This window comes from Columba livia, chromosome 16, assembly GCF_036013475.1.
Source record: "Columba livia isolate bColLiv1 breed racing homer chromosome 16, bColLiv1.pat.W.v2, whole genome shotgun sequence".
Classification (NCBI taxonomy): domain Eukaryota; kingdom Metazoa; phylum Chordata; class Aves; order Columbiformes; family Columbidae; genus Columba; species Columba livia.
This window is the reverse complement of record NC_088617.1, coordinates 15,319,862-15,337,230: the sequence shown is the minus strand read 5'-3', so window position 1 is coordinate 15,337,230 and position 17,369 is coordinate 15,319,862. Positions and strand designations below refer to the sequence as shown.

Genomic DNA, 17,369 nt, shown 5'->3' with positions numbered 1-17,369 from the left:
GCAGGGGGCGGGGCCGGGAGGGGGCGGGGCTCTGGCCTGGGGGGCGAGGCCCTGGATGGGGCCGGGAGGAGGCGGGGCTCTGGCCTGGGGGCGGGGCCCGGGAGCAGGGCAGCCTACCCCGCCCCGGCCCCGTGTCCGTGCGTCTGTCTCCGTGTGCCCGTTTCCTCCCACCCCAGCAGGGACAAGCGACTTTCCCCAGGGGCGGCATCTGGGCTGAATAACCAGTCAGCAGCTGCACAGTCCTCCACTGCTCACATTCGTTTATTATTTAAAATCACCGACAAAACACATCACACCATGATCTCTATATATATAAATTTACTTTTAGACAGATGTAAATTTATATATATATATATATGACCTTTAAACTGCTGTACACTCAGGACATAAAGTTCCAGAATAGCTTCACTGGCTAACAAAAGTATGTTTGTTATGAAAACACAAAAGAGAAGATGCAAATATCAAAAAAGCAGGAAAAAACAAACAAACGAACTAGTGCAAAATGAACGAAAGTGCAAAAAAGCTTTTGTTATCATAATCACACGCCTTCAAAAACACGCCACCCCCCAGCGTCTCCCTCCAAGGAGCAGTGAGCCTCAGGCCCAGGGCAGACCGGAGGAAGGGAGCCGGGTCAGGTCCTTCTCTATGCCCTGCCCCAGGGATTCACTCCCAGAGGCTGAGGAGTGAGGAAGAGGAGCAGAAGCAGCCAAGCTGCATCCCTCTCATGGCTCCATCTTCTTCTCCAGTGCCCCTCATTGCACTCAGGTCCTCAGATTTGCCCCTGCAGGCAGCAGCTGCCTTAAGCCCTCCACCCTCCTAGACAATTTGGAGGGCTTATGTCATCTCTGAAAGTGCTTGTGATCTACACAGAAATCCCTGGAGGAAGGCAGAGGCAGGCAGGCAACTCTGCGCTGGCAAGGCAGGCACAACTGCCCTGCTTGCTGAGCTTCAGGCTGGCTGCTTTCACGGAAACGGGCACCTTGGCCTTGCGCCGTCATGATTTCTGAGGAGCTCCAACTGCTCCCATGCACTTGGAGCCACCCGTGGACCAGCCGCCCCAGCAGACACCCTGTGCCTCAGGCTGGAGCATGTGGTGGGACATCTCCCATGGCTCCAGCTAAGCCCTGCCAGTATCTGCAGCAGCAGGGACAGGAACGGCAGAAGCAGGGGCTTGGGGGTCTCCCCTCAAGAAAACAGCTGACTCGAAAAATTCTTCACTGACCTAGAAATTTTGGCTACAGCCACATCTCTCAGAAAGACCTCAGAGAGGAACCTGTGGGCCAGACTCAGCCACATTGTCCTCTCCAGATTCTTAGTGACATGGCAACAGACACCCCTGTGAGAAGTTTGGTCAGGGAACAGGGGAAGGATGAAAAACTTTGGTGCTTCTGCCTTGGTCACAGCTGCCCTTGATGCTCCCTGGCGGGGGACTCACAATCAGTGCTCTGTGGAGATGGAAGAACTGGCAAGGCCAGTGATGTAGCAAACCTTCCTTCTCCTGGCTTTCCTGCTGGGACCACAGACAACTTCTGCTCACAGAGGACACATTGCCTGAGACCCTGGGACCAGAGCCTGCCACCTGCACAGCCACAGAGACGGACCACCACATTAAAACAGCGACACACCAACAGCAGAGGAAATGGCATCATGGTACTTCCATAAACACCCATTCACATGTACACACAATGCTTTGGGTTTAGTTTTAAAGGAAACAAGAAGAAGGTTGTAAGTCTAAACAGTAAATAGCCCTTGACCACCTACAAACCCTGTAAGTCTTTCACCCAGATGAATCCAGAAACTTTGTACCCAAACGGCTGAGTCAGCTCAAGAGGCTGACGAACTGACGCTCAGGACAGCAGGAAAGCGTGTGACACATGCGCACATCGCCCTTCCAGGGAGGCTGGTTTTCCCGGCAGCTGCTCCCCCACAGAGCTCACATCCAGAGAGCCGGGGCCCAGCTGTGCAGCCAGAGCCCACAGCCAGGGAGGAACAACTCGGCAGCCCTGTCCCGTTTTCATCTGCACTCTGAGATGGAGGTCAAAAGAGCCCAGGTAAGGCAGTACCCCGCAGGTGCAGCTCCCTGCGAGCCCATGGCTGGCTCAGTCTGGAGCAAGTATCTCTGCCTGCCTTGCTGGTGCCCAGGCAGAGCACGGCTGGATTGCACCCAATGGCAGAGCAAGAGCCAGTGGTATTGGTTGCACCCAGTCTTGTGGGTCAGCCGTAGCTCATGGCTCCACTTCCCCTCCAGCAGGGATCTCCTGAGCTCCCCATCACCTCTGCTCTCCAGGGCTGCCTTGTGAGGGACAAGGCTCTCCATCCTTCAGACTAGTTTCAGATCTGATTCTTAGGTAGCAACTCCTCTCACAGCACTCGGGGACAGTGCTTAGTCCCTGACCCAACAGAAGGAATGACTTAGCATGAGTGAATGGGGCAGATGAGAACAGGATGATTTCCTAAGATGTTTCCTTATAAGCTCAGTAACTACGTTCTGTGCAAGGGAGCCACTCTGTTCCAGATCACACCTGGAGAGGTCTCAGCACTGTTTGCGTAGCTGTAAGACTTACAGCTGAAAGTCCCAGGGCTCCTCTTCTTCTCCCCCAGCGTACAGTGGCCCACAAAGAGACTCCCCATCTACTGAAGAGACCAACTTCAGTACCATTTACCATGGGATCATGGACATGGCTGTTCCTTCCCACTCCCTCTCTCTCCACAGCTGGCCACACTGCAGTGCTTGAAGAAATGGAAGAAAATTTAAAAAGGAGAGGGAGAGCTGCCAAATGTAACCCAAGCATTGACAAAACAAATACATGGACTAGTTTTAAGTCCTCTGTGAAGAGTAAGCAGCAGACATTTCAGGAGCAGGTCAAATGTGACCTCAAATATTCAATAACAAGAGTCAAAATGCTACATTTCCATGGGAAGCCTAGAACAGATTGACCCAGGTGACAGTGACTCACAAGGCAGTGCTGCTCCAAGACACATTGCTGGTGCACTAAGATTCCTTCATGCCTGTCTTTGGGCACTGAGAAAGGGGGAAATATTGTTTTGCTTATGATATGTCATTCATGGAAATGGGAAAGAAAGTGGACGTGGGACTTGGATCACATCACCTTGGACTGTGGAGCGGCCGCCCGCCAGTGCCACACCACTGCTTCCACAGCAGACGTGCACGGGAGGGTGACAGGCCATGGAGAGAGCAGCGTGGCTGCTGCCGGGGAACACGGGGACTAGCAGAAGCTGCCTGGGACTTTGCCAGCACCCCCAGGCACGTTGGCTTTCCTGGCTCTGCAGTCCTTGACTACTCAGCCTCTCCTCCGTTACAAGGGACAGTGTCACATGGGCACTTCCAAAGTGCCCGAACCCTTGTTGAAAAGGTGCTATGTTGCAAAAAGGATGGCAGAAAAACCCAGCTAACTGCTGAATTTCTTTTAGCTCTGCAGGTAAGGAATGCAGGGACAGCAGAAGATTCTGCTCTTTAGACACCAAAACCAGAGGCCTCACGAGGACAAAAAAATGGGAGAAGGCAGCTTGGCACAACGGAGTCCGCCAGCTCAGGAATGCCTTCAGAAGTGAGCTGCCTATGGAGGAACGGATGCTTCTTGTCCTCGGCAGCTGTCCCCATTCTAGAAAGGGCCTTGCTCCCAATACATAGACCAAAGAGGGCCCGACTCTCCCTTGCAAAGTATTTTTTAATTGCTGCAAGGGGAACAAATTAACCAAGCATCCTCTCTCCCAGAAACGTGCTGGCCAAGACAGCCCGAAGCACAAGAGGAAACTGAGCTTGTTCTGCACCCTCCCAGCCCTGGCCCTGTGAGGCCCTGAGGCTGCTGCATTACAGTAAAGAGGAATAAAGCACCGAGGCTGGTTGTGGGCAGAGCAGCAGCCAGGACACTCTGCTCGCTGGAAGGGGCAAGAGGTAGGCCACTGGTACCCAGCGCGATGACGGGGCAAAGCAAAGTCAGCATCTGGTCTTGAAAGAGAAAGTCAAAAGAATTCAGAGAAAAAGGCAAAGTGAGCAGAAGCTCCTTTAGAGCATCTCTTGGAAATGACGTTAGCACAAGACACCCTGGGGGATACACTCAGGGGAAAAAAATTCTTCTTTTAGCTGCTGAGCAAAGCCAAGACCAGCCTTTAAAGGGGTACAAGCACATACACAGGCCATCAGTCCCTTCTCTTTTCTGGGTGACCTGAGCAGTGGTGTCAGCCTCAGCTGGTATACCCTCTGCCCTGCTCCCCCATCCCCCAACACAGCCCCCAAATCGGTGCAGCCACAGCAGGACATGCAGGGCAGCTGTCGTGCTAAGACAGGTTAGTCTCACATCCTGTCCCTGCAGTCGCCACTGAGGCTTGAAATCAGCCTGTACCCAGTGCTGGTGGAGAAGGGCAGTGGGGAGCGGAGGGGAGAGGATGGGGGGAGATGGACTGGTGGGAGAGTGGAGATGCGGCATCCGAGAAGACATGAGCAGGACATGACAAACTGCAGTCAGTTGGGGGGAATCTGTCCTGACCAGACAGTTTGGCAGCACTGCTGCTGAGAGAAGATCATGACTGGGCCAAGAAAAATCACTTTAAGGTGTCATCAGCATTCTTGAACATGAGGATGGCATTGTAGATCTTGAGTGCCGGGCCCAGCTTGACACTCATGATCTTGACGATGTCAGCCTGCGTCAGCAAGAGGAACGCCTCACCATCGATCATCTGGAGTGGAAGACAGGGACAAAGGCACTCACTGAAAATCCAGGCTGTGACTTTCCAGGGACAGCCAGCACAGGCACAACCTGGGGATGTGCATTGTCACACTCACCCTCAGCCAAGTGCCACAGATGATCCCGGGATGTAGGGCAGCGGCCACCCACAGCACCCCCACACTTCCCCAGACAAGCCAGAGCTGGGAGCCTGCACACCCAGGAACAGGGCAGAGAGGGGACAGAACCTTCCAAGGGCCAGCCTCAGGAAATGACCCTGCAGCCAGCCCGGGCTTCTGCACCAGAGTGCAACGGGCACAGCACACAGCCAGCAGGCAAGCTGCTCTGGGCAGACACCCGTCCATTCCCTGCTCACATGGAGGTTGCCTCCAGCTCAGCTTCGCGTGCATGAGCACCCTTAAAGTACAGGGGACATTTCCTAACTGGCTGAGACGCTTGCTGTACCCAGTGTGCCCAAGATCAGCTGGCTCTTTTCTGCCAGAAAGCAGCCCCTCTGTGCGTTTGTCCACAGAGGAGTCTAAAATCAATGAACCAGACTGCTAGACAGCAATGCCACTGAACCGCTCTGCTGGTGCAAGGATGCAGGCAGGAAAGCATGAATGGGTGAGGATCAAGCAGCTTCCCTTGCAGGTGGTGGTGCTGTTAATGCTGCAGCACCACCCTCCTCCTGTTCCCCGATCCTGACCTCCTCAGAGGGGCCCTCCCTCACCCATGCTGGGAGAACAGGGCAGGCTCCTTTGGGTCAGCATCTCCCCTACTGCCACCGTATCTGCACAGGCAGACAGCTGCACACTCCAATGCAGTGGGGCAGTGACCCCAGGGGTGCAAAGTGGGATCATGTCAGGTGCTGGGTGTGCTCACGGCAATCAGCAGCAATCCATCAAAGGAAGGCCACTGACCAATTCCTCCCCACCCTGTTGGCCAACAGCTGTCCTTGGCCACCTGCACTCATCCTCCAGCCCTTCTCACCTCATCCTTGAAGAGCTTGGCTTGGTCCTCACAACCCGTCAGAGTCTGAACAAAGCTAAAGACCTTGGAATAAACAGAGAGAAATGTCAAGACAGAAGTAATGTTTCTGGCTGGAGACCCTCCCAGGAGCCCACATCCTCACTTCCAGAGGCATTTTGTTACCCGTAAGGTAACATGTGGCTGTTAGGGCAAAAGCTGCAGTGGCAGCACCCTGCCGTGCCTAGAGATCACCCTTGGACCAGGGCACAGGAGCTGGCCTCCTCCAGCCCAAGTAGAAAATGCAGGTTCATTTCCAATAAGCCATCTCCAGCACAGCAAGACAATTCTCCCTGAGGGCTGGGGACAGGAAGGGGGCACACAGGACAGTTATGAGGGAATGAGGCAGCTGCCTGAGTTCCAGCTACTCAGGCCTTAAGAGAGGCCATCGCAGATGCCAAAGAAAGTGAATGAAGGTGACGATGAGGAATCTGAGGTAAAGATTTTTTTTCAGAGAAACAGGGAAGTGACTTCTTATCTTCTAACTTGGCAAAGATGAAACTGATACCTGTGGAAAACTCTTAGATGCTAAATGAAGACACTGCTGTGTGTCTTCACCCACCTGCCCTGGGTAGGGTCACAGACAAGCCAGCTGAGAACCTGGTAGTTCTGCATGTGCTTCCCAGAAGCTGCCATCAGGTCTCATGTCTGGCAGCTGTCTATACAGTACCCCACAAGCATGTCCAACAGCCTGCCTTCTTGCTAGCCCGGAGAAGTGGCTGCTGAAGCACCTCTGTGCCTGGTGCATGTACATTGTGCTGCACAGCCAGGTGGAGCGCTCCCAGCCACGCCATTGGGTTAGGAGCCAGAACACAGTTTTCAAAATCATCTCACCTCATCAATGGTCCACTTGGCCACTGTAGTTGCTGTGATGCCAGCCACACCTGGCAGCAGTTTGCAGTGCTGCTCCCAGCAGAGTGACAGGGAGCGGTCGGGGTGGGCAGACAGGGCAGACATGAAGAGCGATTGGTGCATATTCTCTGAAGCAATAGCTGGCAATAAAAATGCAAGACATGATACAAGGAGGAAGGACGAGATCATCCCATCCCATCCTTTCCTACAAGCCTTTGGGAGGGCCCCGTTCAGGGGAGGGCCCAGGGCTGGCAGCAGATGGTCTCATGTATCAAGAGCTAGAGGTTGTCCCTTGAATTAACAGGGTATCAGTGTAAACAAGTGTTCAGCTTGGTGGGATTAGGGATGGTGGGGGAAGAAGTTCAGAAACAAGCTTGACTTTGCCTTATTCTCACCACCTCAAATCATTCATTTTTCATACTGAACTAGATTTCAATGTCAAATTTCACACCAGAATACCATCCTATATCATTCCATTTATTATATGTTTTCAACAAAACTTTTCCCTTGCTCTCTGCTCCAAGGAGTCAAAGATGGCTCCCAAGATGGCTTCATTCACCCCCAGCACTGGGGTAGGCAGCAGAACAGCCTGTGGTAAAATGGATACTGGCTGTCAGTCATCGTCTTATATCAGTCATCAGAATTTAAAGCAAAACAAACTGTTCAGCATCAGTTTCTGCTCTGCACCAATAATTTAGCATTTCAGAATCACACCAATGTTTTGGGGTATGGAAGCCACAGGATGAAGGCACAGCATCCAGCCTGAAGAGGACAAGCACCGCAGAAAATGCACTGTCATTGAGAGAGGATCCTAATTCCCTGCCCTAAAGCACTCAGAGATTCACAGACATAAACCAAGAGACACGACGAGGGACCTAGCAGAGCTCTGGTAAGAGGCAGGGACATTCCTTGACAGATGGTCAACTTTGGCAGTTGACCACAAGCTCCTCACTGGTGCTGACCCGTTTGAGTGAGTGAGTGAGCGAGCCAAGGGAGATCTGCTTCCAACAGCCACCACCTCAGCTCCTTGAGCCTTGTCCGTGCAATGACACCATAGCAGAGGATGTCACTTACCCTGGAAGTCTTCTTGCTGGATCTTCCGGTACTTTGGAGGTCGTCCTCTAAAGAGACAGGAAGACTGATTTCCAACTTGGTTGGGACTGGCCCAAGGGCCCTCCTCCGCACCGCACAGAGCGATGCCCTGTCAGTGGGAGCAAGGACTACCTCTTGGACCCTGACCCAAAGGGTTGACAGCTAAAGACACAAAACACAGGAAGAAAAACCAAGAGAGATGCCCAACAGAGCTGGAAGGACAAATGCCAGCTGCCAGCAACCATGCTCCCCCATGGTCAAGGAGCCTTTCCATCTCAGGCATCCCTCCCAGGGACAGCAGTCACGGCACAGGGACCGTGCACTGCTGCCCAGGGCTCACCGGGCTTGCTCCTACCTCCCATGGTGCCTAGATTTCTTTCGCTGAGGGAAGCCAATCATATTCCTCTTGCGAGTTGAGGCCTCGGTGTCAGACAAGTCTGCCTTAAGCCTGCCCTGGTTCTTCTCTGCCAGCGGGCACCCTGAGAGGCAGTAATGGGCTGTGAATCTCCCAGTCACGTGTCCTGACCCATCACAGCCTGGCGTGGGGCACTTCCTAGAGAACAGAAGGAGGTGAGCGTTGAACCCAGCTCAGAGCAGCATGGTGGGAGAGCCAACCCCCTACCCCCAAGCACAGGAAGCTATAGCCCTGGCCACGGAAAGCAGAGCAAAGATGTGCTGAACAAATTCCGGGGCAAGGGTGCCGGGATCAAGGGCAGGGCACACCAAGTCCTTCCAGGCACAAACACAAGTCCCACCTTCTCTGTTGCCATCACAGTGACCCCATGCAAGTCACCACAGTGCTGATCAAGCAGGTCACTGGGGTTCACAGAGTCTCTATCTTCCCATTCTTGGCCCCACAGGCATCTGGACTAGCCTCAGAGTGAGGAGGAAGCAAGTGTTATGAGTGTGGCCAGTACAGAAATCCCTAGGAGCCAGATTTGCCTTCTCCATCCTCACAGATCTTCCACCGTGCTCACTCCTCTTGACACCAGCCTGCCATGCTAGAGTCAGCACTATACCATGCCTGGTTTCTCCTGGAAAAGGTCACATAAGCAACTGACTGAGCTGGGGATGATACACTGTTCCTTCTCAAAACTTCCCAGCTCACATCCTCACAGTGAAAGGTATCCATGAGTGGTGGGAGGAGAATCATCCACGAAGCTGGTATTGGTGAACAGCATCGTAGAGGCATTGACCACTATGTAGCCCATACATCCCCACAGGTAGATGGGCACACAGGGCACCCCTAGAGGTTCTGGGTGCCACAGGACAGGCACAGAGTAAGAGCTCACAGGAGTTACACTAGCCATGGGCTCAATGCTGCCTTGGGGTCCGGCCTAGGGAGAGCAAGGGCTGCGCCTAAGCAGGGGGCAGAGCCAGGCGTGAGGTGGATGCAGGGAAGGGCTGGTTGCTGGTGGGGCTGGCAGATGCAGAGGAGGAGAGGAAGGGCTATGAGGGAGGCTGTGCCCTTCTGAGCAGTGCTGGGGAGCTCACCTGTGGTGAAAGCTGTACTTGGAGCTCTTGGTGTGAGGGATACTCTTGCAACCCAGGGTTGGGCAGCCCCCGTGGGCAGAGGAGGCTGGTTCCTTTGGCCCTAGACCAGGAAGAGAAACAGGAGAGAAACTGCAATGGCTGCAGCCCCAGGCAGAGCCAGGGCTCCAGGCTCCCTGCCTGTGCCAACCAGAGAGGACTTTCCAACTGATAACTCCATGGAAAATCTCTTCCTCCCTGCTCATCCTTGGCCAGCACCTGCCCTCTCATTTCTGTGCATAGGCAGGTGGTCGTGACAGTGGGGTCTGGCTGACCCAGGCGCAGGACTTACTGAGAGGAGGCTGTAGTGGGTGTCCAGTTTTTGAGCACCAGCCTATGGGGTGGATGTCTGGATGATCCGCATCAATCCAGAAATCATAGACATGGCTCCAGCCATCAAAATGGATCTGGGGAGACAAGTAGAGAGGTCACCCTTCAAACCTCAGGGCATCTGCCTGAGGAGCAGCGGAGCCATCCAAGCTGACAGCAAGCAAGCAGGCTAGAGCTGAACTGCAGCACAAGGCTTTCCTCCACTACTGGAACCAGGCACTAGACCTGCCTTCCTCCACAGAGTGTGCTTGCACAGCCTCCACACACTTTGCCACTGCAACCAGCAGTGAGTTGGGAAGGGCATGAGCAAGCCAGCACAATGCTTGGACAGACTCAGCACCAAGAGTCTGGCACTCACCTTTATCCTGTGATCTTCCACATCCTCCACACTAGCCACTCGGATGAAGGCAGGAGTCCTCCTGTCCACTGCCTCCAGCTTCATGTTGACCAGAAAGCCGTGAGGCGGGCGCTGGGGCCAGGAAGAACCCAGGTCAGTGGGGAGCAGGGCCTTGCTTTGAGCTCCCATGCCCCTCAACACCTTTCCCAGCAGCATGTGCTACTCAAATCCAGCTACCAGCCCTGGCTTGTCTGGCTAAGAGCCATCCCAGCTCACAACAGCAACAGGACAGAGTGGGGACAGGCCTCCTGGACCTGTGTTTTATCAAGGTGGGAAAGCTGTATCCGAGAGAAGAACATGTCTAAGAGACACATTTTGAGGGATCTATATTGCAGTCACACTTGGCTGGACACAGCTGCTGTTGCTGCAGTTAGAGACAAAAACTATCAAGCAAGCATAAATGATTTCCCATCACCTGGCTCCTGTCTAGCTCCTGTCCCCATTTTTCCCAGTTTTGAACTAGTTCCCCAGGATAGCCCTGACTTCTGAATCTTGAGTGTACATCCAGAACTCAGGCCTGTGGCCCTGCATATTCAACAACACTTGACACTTCCTATAAAAGCAAAGACCTGACAATGGAGAAAACCCAAATTACTGCCCAGGCACAGTACAAATGATGTGGCACTCACCACTTTAAAGGCCCAAGCCGGGACAGCAGATGCTCCTGTTTCCTTTAAGTACTTTTCCCAGGTAAAGTTGTCAGGGTCAGGATAATCTAGAAGGAGGAAGATGCAGAAGGTGAGACACTCCTGTAAGAAGATGGCAAGTACCCCAGAACGTCCTACTGCCTTGAAAGACCAACCAAGTCTGTGCCAGGCACATGGGAACAGGAGAGACATCATGAAATGCTATTATTTTATCATGGACCATGAAATCCAGGGTACAAGGAAGCAGAGACATCTGTGACTGCACAGGCAGCTTGGGTCCTCCTCATATCTCCACTCAGTCTGACACAGCCAGCATGATGCACCTAAACTTGGCAGGAGCCTGCCAGCTCCCTGGCTGTGGCCTTGCTGAAGAAAGCTGCCTGTGCCTGCAGACAAGCAAAGGCCATGGGGTTTGTGCCCCCAGGCTCCCCATGCCAGCCTGGGAAGCCTGTCCCCAAGGGGATGTGCCAGTGAAGGCTGCACTCCCAGGATATTAACTCACCTTGAGGAGGTGTGAGGGGTTTGCCGTGCTCCTGACACCATCCAACTGGGTGGATGTATGGACTGCTGGGGTCACACCTGGAAAACATACCCAAACTCTTACACAGGGCTGAGATGCCCATCTCATCACCACCAGGCAGCATGGGCTGCAGGCATCCAGGGCAGGCCATTTGAAGGCAGCCCTCAGGCCTGCACCACCAGCAAAAGCCCCTGCAGAAGCCAAGGTCTTCTACAGCACCCTTGTCCATAAGTGACCCAGGGAACCACCGGCCCTGGCAGGACAAGAGCTAGAGCAGGGGGAGTCCAGATCAGAGGAGCAGGACACGAACGCCCTGAGTGCAAGCCCTGCTGCAGAGCTGCCCAGGGAACAGCAGCCCTTTGCTGCGAGCAGGGAGACGGGCCATGCCTTTCAGAGCTCAGAATGGTGAGACCTGAGCAATCACAGGGGCTCATGTCCCGGTCACAGCTCCCAGTGGGTCACAGCACACTCAGGTGCTGCTGCTTTGCAGGTCTGCCCTGGAACAGAACAGGCAGCTGCCCAGCACCAGTGAGCGAGGAACAGCCAGGGACAGGAACTGCTGCAGCCCCACAGTTCCTCGGGGCAAAAAGAGAAAGTCAGAGTGTTCCAGCCACAAAGGAAACGGTTGCTCTCAGGACCCTGATTGTGTTAACTGGGTGTGTTAACTGGCCTTAACCAGCCTCAACTGGGACCCACCCAGCCACCATCCTCTGCCTACAGACCCAGGAGCTCCTTTTAAGATCAGGCCTTCAATCTCTGCATTGCAAGTGGCCCATTTCCCAGGTGGGTTTCAGGGCGAGCCCATAGCATGTGATCATGTCTGTCTTTGCCCCTTGTTAACTACAGGGCCATGGCAACGTCCTAGGAGGCGATGTGGCATAGGTGAAGGTTTGTCCCCCAGCACGGGGTTGTCCCTCTGCCCCACTGGACCACTGGTGGCCTGTCTGCAGCAGCATGCTGGGATTCTCCCATGCTTTCCCGAGCACCTCATCACTCTTGCTGAAATAGTGGAAGGGTGTCTCCCCAGCACTGCCACCCCAGGAGCCTCTGTGTACTTACCAGTAGTCATAAGTATCATCCCAGTTGTCAAAGTGCACCAAAAAGCGATTGTCCACCACATCAGTCACTGTGGCAACACAGATCAGGGAAGGGTTCATGCGGTCCACAGCTTCGAGCTTCATGCCCACCTCAAAGCCTGGGAAAGCCTCATGCTGGGAGGAAAGAGAAGCAGGTTTCTTTCAGAGTCCTGGCCCCAGCACCTTCCTCGCCACTTCCCTGGTCTACTGCAAATCGGTCCCTGCCCAAACCCTCCCAAAACCAGACCCTCTGCCTCTTTTCCTGCATGCATAGCAGGGCACTGCCCTTCTGGGATCCTAAGTGGTCCTGGACCTGCCTGGAGGTCAGGGAAGGTCTGTGAAAATCACTGCATCACATACGCTAGTGCAATTATTGCAGTGATGAACAGGAGGGTTTAGACACAATAACTTGGATAAGCGGATCTATCAGTAGCTTGAATTTCCTCTGCAACTGACAAAGAAACCATCAGCACTTCGCACTCTGCTTATTTTCCCACTTTCCTTATCCAAGTTGCCATATGAAAAATAAAGGTGGAGACAGAAACAAGGAAGACACAAAGCAGAGACAAAAGAATTACACTTATGAAACATTAACTGAGGGTTTTAGGAAGAAAAAAAAAAAAAAGAGAGTAGCAGTTGTTTCTCCTCACCAGTACTTTTGCAACAGATTTAACTGTGCATGAGACTAATCTGGATGAAAACAGAATCAATTTTAGGCACGCCAAATTAGTGTCCAAGCTGCAGATCCTCAGCAGCAAAGTGTGCTACATCTCATTGAGCAATGGCAGGAGTACACTCTGCTGGCCCTCTACATTGTGGGCTTAAGAAGCGTGGGGTGGATAGAGAAAAGCCCAGCACTGGTGGAGGCATTCTGTGAAGCTGGAGGGGAAGAAATCACATCAGAACCTGCAGGCTCTGGCAGGAAGGTGAAGCTGATACTCACAGTGTTTCGGACCATAAAGAGGTGTTTAGGAGCTGCCTGAGCCTTCGTTATCTTCAGGTAGTTTGTCCAGCTGAATTCTTCTTCCTTATAACCTACAACCCCTCAGGAAGAGAAATGAGAACAGTGAGTTCACAGAGAGCAGCGAGGAGGTCACGAGGCTGAGTCTGGCCGTCCCCAGTCGTCCCTCAGGCTGCCAGACGTGTCCTGCTGTGGGTGGACGGGCCCTAGTGCAGCCCTGGCAAACCTAAAGCTTGTGACTTAGACCCAATGTCTGATTTTGAAGGGGTGCGAGGAAACATTAGCAGTGGAGTTGAAATCCAGAGCTCAGCTGCTCCCTGGAGAGCATCAGTCCCACCTGTCACGGGGCGCAGCCGCTCACTCCAGCCTGGGACTGGGACATCCAGGGTGACAGAGCTTTTCCCCAAAATAGCAGCAAGCAGAGATCTTTAGCGTGATGAGTGCCAAACAGGTTGTCCTGTGGAATTCCCCTAGCACACCAGCATCTGTTCCTGGGCCCCATGGAGCCACCCTGCTCCCATCTCCAGCTCCATGTTTGGGGGCCCACTACATCCCCCTCCTTCAACATGACCCACCAACTGAGACTTGCTAACTGCTTACCTTTCGGGGGCTGGAGTTTGTGCCCCGTCTCCTCAAACCAGCCAGGAGGGTGGATGTCGGGGGAGTCAGCATTCAGCCAGAAATCATGGCACTCAGAGTAGCCATCAAAGTGCAGGCGCATCCGGTAACCACAAACCTACCAGCAGTGAGGGCAGGAGAAGGAAAGGACATCACATGCACCTCCCCTCCCACACACAACCTCAGCATTTCACTTGGGGAAGCCACGAGTTAATCACAGGCCAATGCCCAAATCAGGAGGCACATGCCAGTCCCAAAAGGTGTCCAGCATGGAATGAGGTAAGTGCAAGGCTACCACAAGCCAGTCCTAAGAAAAAGAGGTTCAGGCTGGTGTGTGAGATGCCATGGTGGGCCACCCTTCTGGGTCCACCAAGTGCATGGATTCCCTTTTCTCTATCTGGGGGAGATGTTGGCACAGGGATTTTGGCTAAATGCCACACTGCTTTGGTGAAATCTCTCCAGCAGGAAGAGCTGCAGCCACTGTTATATGGCTGATCTCCCTGGCTGCCTGGGGAGCACTACAAGGCAAGGCTGGTTCAGCTGCCACATGGCTGAGCAGAGAGAGGACATTCACAGACACAAGAAAGAGCAATGGGATGCCTCCACACCCTCCATCTCAAGGGCTTAGACCTGTCTGAGGGGCACCAGCTCAAAGATAAGAAACTGTTGCTGTCATCACAGCCTCTCCTCCCATGGCCCTGCTGTGTCAGGGTGATGGAGGAACCAACGAGGCTGGGCCATGACAACTGCTCCACAGCACTGTCTCCTGCCCCTACAAACTGGAAGGAAACTCCCATTCACCTGACTGAGGTGCTGGAGCACCAGCTCATCTCATGCAGCGGCATGCTCAAAGCCCATGTCCTTCACGGGCCAGCCAGCAGCATCTCCCCTCCCACAGAGCTTCCCACTGCACAGGTGTGAAAAGGAACGAAGGAACATGGGGACTGGAGGCACCTTACCTCAACCACTGTCAGGATAAAGTACATAGATGGGTGCTGCGGATCAATCCCCTCCAGCTTCATCCCCACTTTAAAGCCATTCTTGTGCTGGGAAGCTACTTGGTACTAGAAACAAAAATTAAATTACAATGTAAAAAATGGCACAGGTAGATGGGTCTAGAACCATCCCAAGGAGCAACCATCAGGCAACGGGAGCTGCTGGGACCAGGAGATTGTGGGCCACAGGCTTTTTTTATCCAAATTTTATTTCTTTTTCCTGTAGAAAAACACATTCTTCCACCTTCTTGTGGATTTGCTTCTCTTGCTACTGGCAGGGCAGGGTGTCCCTGGGCTAACAGCTGCAGTCAGGGAGAGTGGGGCACAGGTCTGGCTCCTCTTGTAAACTGGCAACCAGATGTCTGGGAGCAGGGGTGCGGTGCAGCAATGTGCCCTCAGGAGAGCCCACGTCTGGCTTCAAGGAAGGGCTGGAAAGGCTTCACCACCCTGCCAGAGCCACAGGGATGTCCTAGGCCAATGGGGGGTGCTTGGGATGCAGGACAGCACCCTGCTGGGGAGCGGGACTTGGGGCAAATCACAACTAGAGGCTGACTGGTCACCTCCAGGTGAAGATGGGAGCTTGCTTATCACTCAGAGTTCCACAAAATAGGGAAGCAAGAAAGAGAGGGGAAGGAGGAGGGGTGGGGGAAAAAGAAAAAGAAAAAGAGAAGGAGAAGGAGAAGGAGAAGGAGAAGGAGAAGGAGAAGGAGAAGGAGAAGGAGAAGGAGAAGGAGAAGGAGAAGGAGAAGGAGAAGGAGAAGGAGAAGGAGAAGGAGAAGGAGAAGGAGAAGGAGAAGGAGAAGGAGAAGGAGAAGGAGAAGGAGAAGGAGAAGGAGAAGGAGAAGGAGAAGGAGAAGGAGAAGGAGAAGGAGAAGGAGAAGGAGAAGGAGAAGGAGAAGGAGAAGGAGAAGGAGAAGGAGAAGGAGAAGGAGAAGGAAAAGGAGAAGGAAAAGGAGAAGGAAAAGGAGAAGGAAAAGGAGAAGGAAAAGGAGAAGGAAAAGGAGAAGGAAAAGGAGAAGGAAAAGGAGAAGGAAAAGGAGAAGGAAAAGGAGAAGGAAAAGGAGAAGGAAAAGGAGAAGGAAAAGGAGAAGGAAAAGGAGAAGGAAAAGGAGAAGGAAAAGGAGAAGGAAAAGGAGAAGGAAAAGGAGAAGGAAAAGGAGAAGGAAAAGGAGAAGGAAAAGGAGAAGGAAAAGGAGAAGGAAAAGGAGAAGGAAAAGGAGAAGGAAAAGGAGAAGGAAAAGGAGAAGGAAAAGGAGAAGGAAAAGGAGAAGGAAAAGGAGAAGGAAAAGGAGAAGGAGAAAGAGGGGAAAAGACAGGAAAATCCCAACTCACATCCTGGAAGAGATCTAAAGGGGCAGCGACAGCTTTCTGCTCCTCCAAGTAGGACGCCCAAGACCAGCCTTCTTTCTTCTCCTCACTGGCACCTGAGCGCAGCACAAATGCACACACAAGAGCGCTGCTGAGGGTCCGCTCCAGCCCCCACCCTGCCTGCCTTGGGGCAGCACGGAGGGCAGGTAAGCCCATGGGTCCCACTGGGGCCACGTCCTGCTCTCACACGCAGTCCTGTGTCCCTGCAAAGCTCAGCATCACCCTACCGCAGCCCGTTCTCCAGCAAACCTGGCTGGCTGACCGAGGAGGGATAGAGCCAAGAGGGCCCCTCTCACACAGGTCCCAAGACTCAAATGTCCTGTCACTGTACAGCGCTCTCTTAGGCACCTAAGGAGCCTGAGAGACGAGTCATCCTGTGCAAAGCAACCCCAAATCACCTTTGCAACCAGTCCTCCTTCCAGCCAGCACATCCAAAATGGCCACAGCACTGATGGATTTGGGACAACCATCAGGATCCATCCAGAGGTCTTTAGAATCACTCCCAGCTGCAAGGGGCTCCAGGCCAGTCAAACCAGCAGTGGGTTCATCTCCCACTGCTGCTTCAGAGGCACCAGCTCTGCTACCCTCTGCTCTGAGCCAACCACATGAGCCCCCTCAGCACACCAGGGCCACCCTGATGCCCTAGAGATGCATTTACCCTTACGGTTTTCAGGAAAATAAGACAGCATTGTCTCTACATGGGCAGGGAGACGATCCTTCATGTTTTTGACCCCTTTGGGAAGGCTACAAAGGCCTTGCCTGAGGCACAGGAGACACAACCCAAGTCTCTTGCTCTCCATCCACTTTCTCTGTCTGCTCTGTAGCAGCTGATGGGACACCAGGAGTGCTGTGCCTAGTCCAACACTGACTAATTCACAGCTACAGGTCAGCCGTGCCAGGCAGCCTTGGGTAGGGCCAGCCAGAAACATGGGGGAAAAACAGACCAACTCCTTCCTCCCTTGGGCTTACGGGAAGTGGAGATGGAAAAAATAGGAACTTGCAGAAGAAATGAAAGCTGAACTTCAGTGAGCAAGGTTACCAATTTAGTTGCTTTGCTAATACTTAAGAGTGATGGAACACCTCTATTTTTCTTTAGGATATAGAAAAAAGTGGTAGGCATGTTTGGGGAAGTCATAAGTACTTCTGGACAATGACAAATACACCTGGAGACAGAGCATACAGTCACTTTGCTGCACTAAAGCATCCAGTTGTGTATTTTGTTTGCTGATGTTCTTCTAAAATAAGAGAAAATAAAACGCTGAAATAACAAGG

At 53.1% G+C, this 17,369-nt stretch overlaps 1 protein-coding gene across 8 annotated transcripts in view; it reads right to left on the bottom strand.

Annotated features, from left to right (window-relative positions):
* Nucleotides 1-243: 243 nt before the first annotated feature.
* Nucleotides 244-17,369, bottom strand: part of L3MBTL1 (L3MBTL histone methyl-lysine binding protein 1) — a 33,082-nt gene continuing 15,956 nt past the window's right edge. For 4 of the 8 annotated variants that reach the window (XM_065032754.1, XM_065032755.1, XM_065032757.1 and 1 more), the window contains 15 exons: nt 16,062-16,153; nt 14,694-14,798; nt 13,717-13,852; nt 13,099-13,199; nt 12,139-12,290; nt 11,062-11,138; nt 10,542-10,627; nt 9,874-9,984; nt 9,478-9,592; nt 9,150-9,249; nt 8,011-8,208; nt 7,638-7,684; nt 6,546-6,703; nt 5,676-5,738; nt 244-4,698 (listed from right to left, as the gene is read on the bottom strand). In XM_065032754.1, coding sequence (XP_064888826.1) covers nt 4,564-4,698; nt 5,676-5,738; nt 6,546-6,703; nt 7,638-7,684; nt 8,011-8,208; nt 9,150-9,249; nt 9,478-9,592; nt 9,874-9,984; nt 10,542-10,627; nt 11,062-11,138; nt 12,139-12,290; nt 13,099-13,199; nt 13,717-13,852; nt 14,694-14,798; nt 16,062-16,153 — 1,676 coding nt within the window. In that variant the 3' untranslated portion in view covers nt 244-4,563. Of the gene's footprint in view, nt 4,699-5,675; nt 5,739-6,545; nt 6,704-7,637; nt 7,818-8,010; nt 8,209-9,149; nt 9,250-9,477; nt 9,593-9,873; nt 9,985-10,541; nt 10,628-11,061; nt 11,139-12,138; nt 12,291-13,098; nt 13,200-13,716; nt 13,853-14,693; nt 14,799-16,061; nt 16,154-17,369 lie in introns of all 8 variants that reach the window. The other 4 variants (XM_065032756.1, XM_065032758.1, XR_010466678.1 and 1 more) reach the window with 3 other exon arrangements.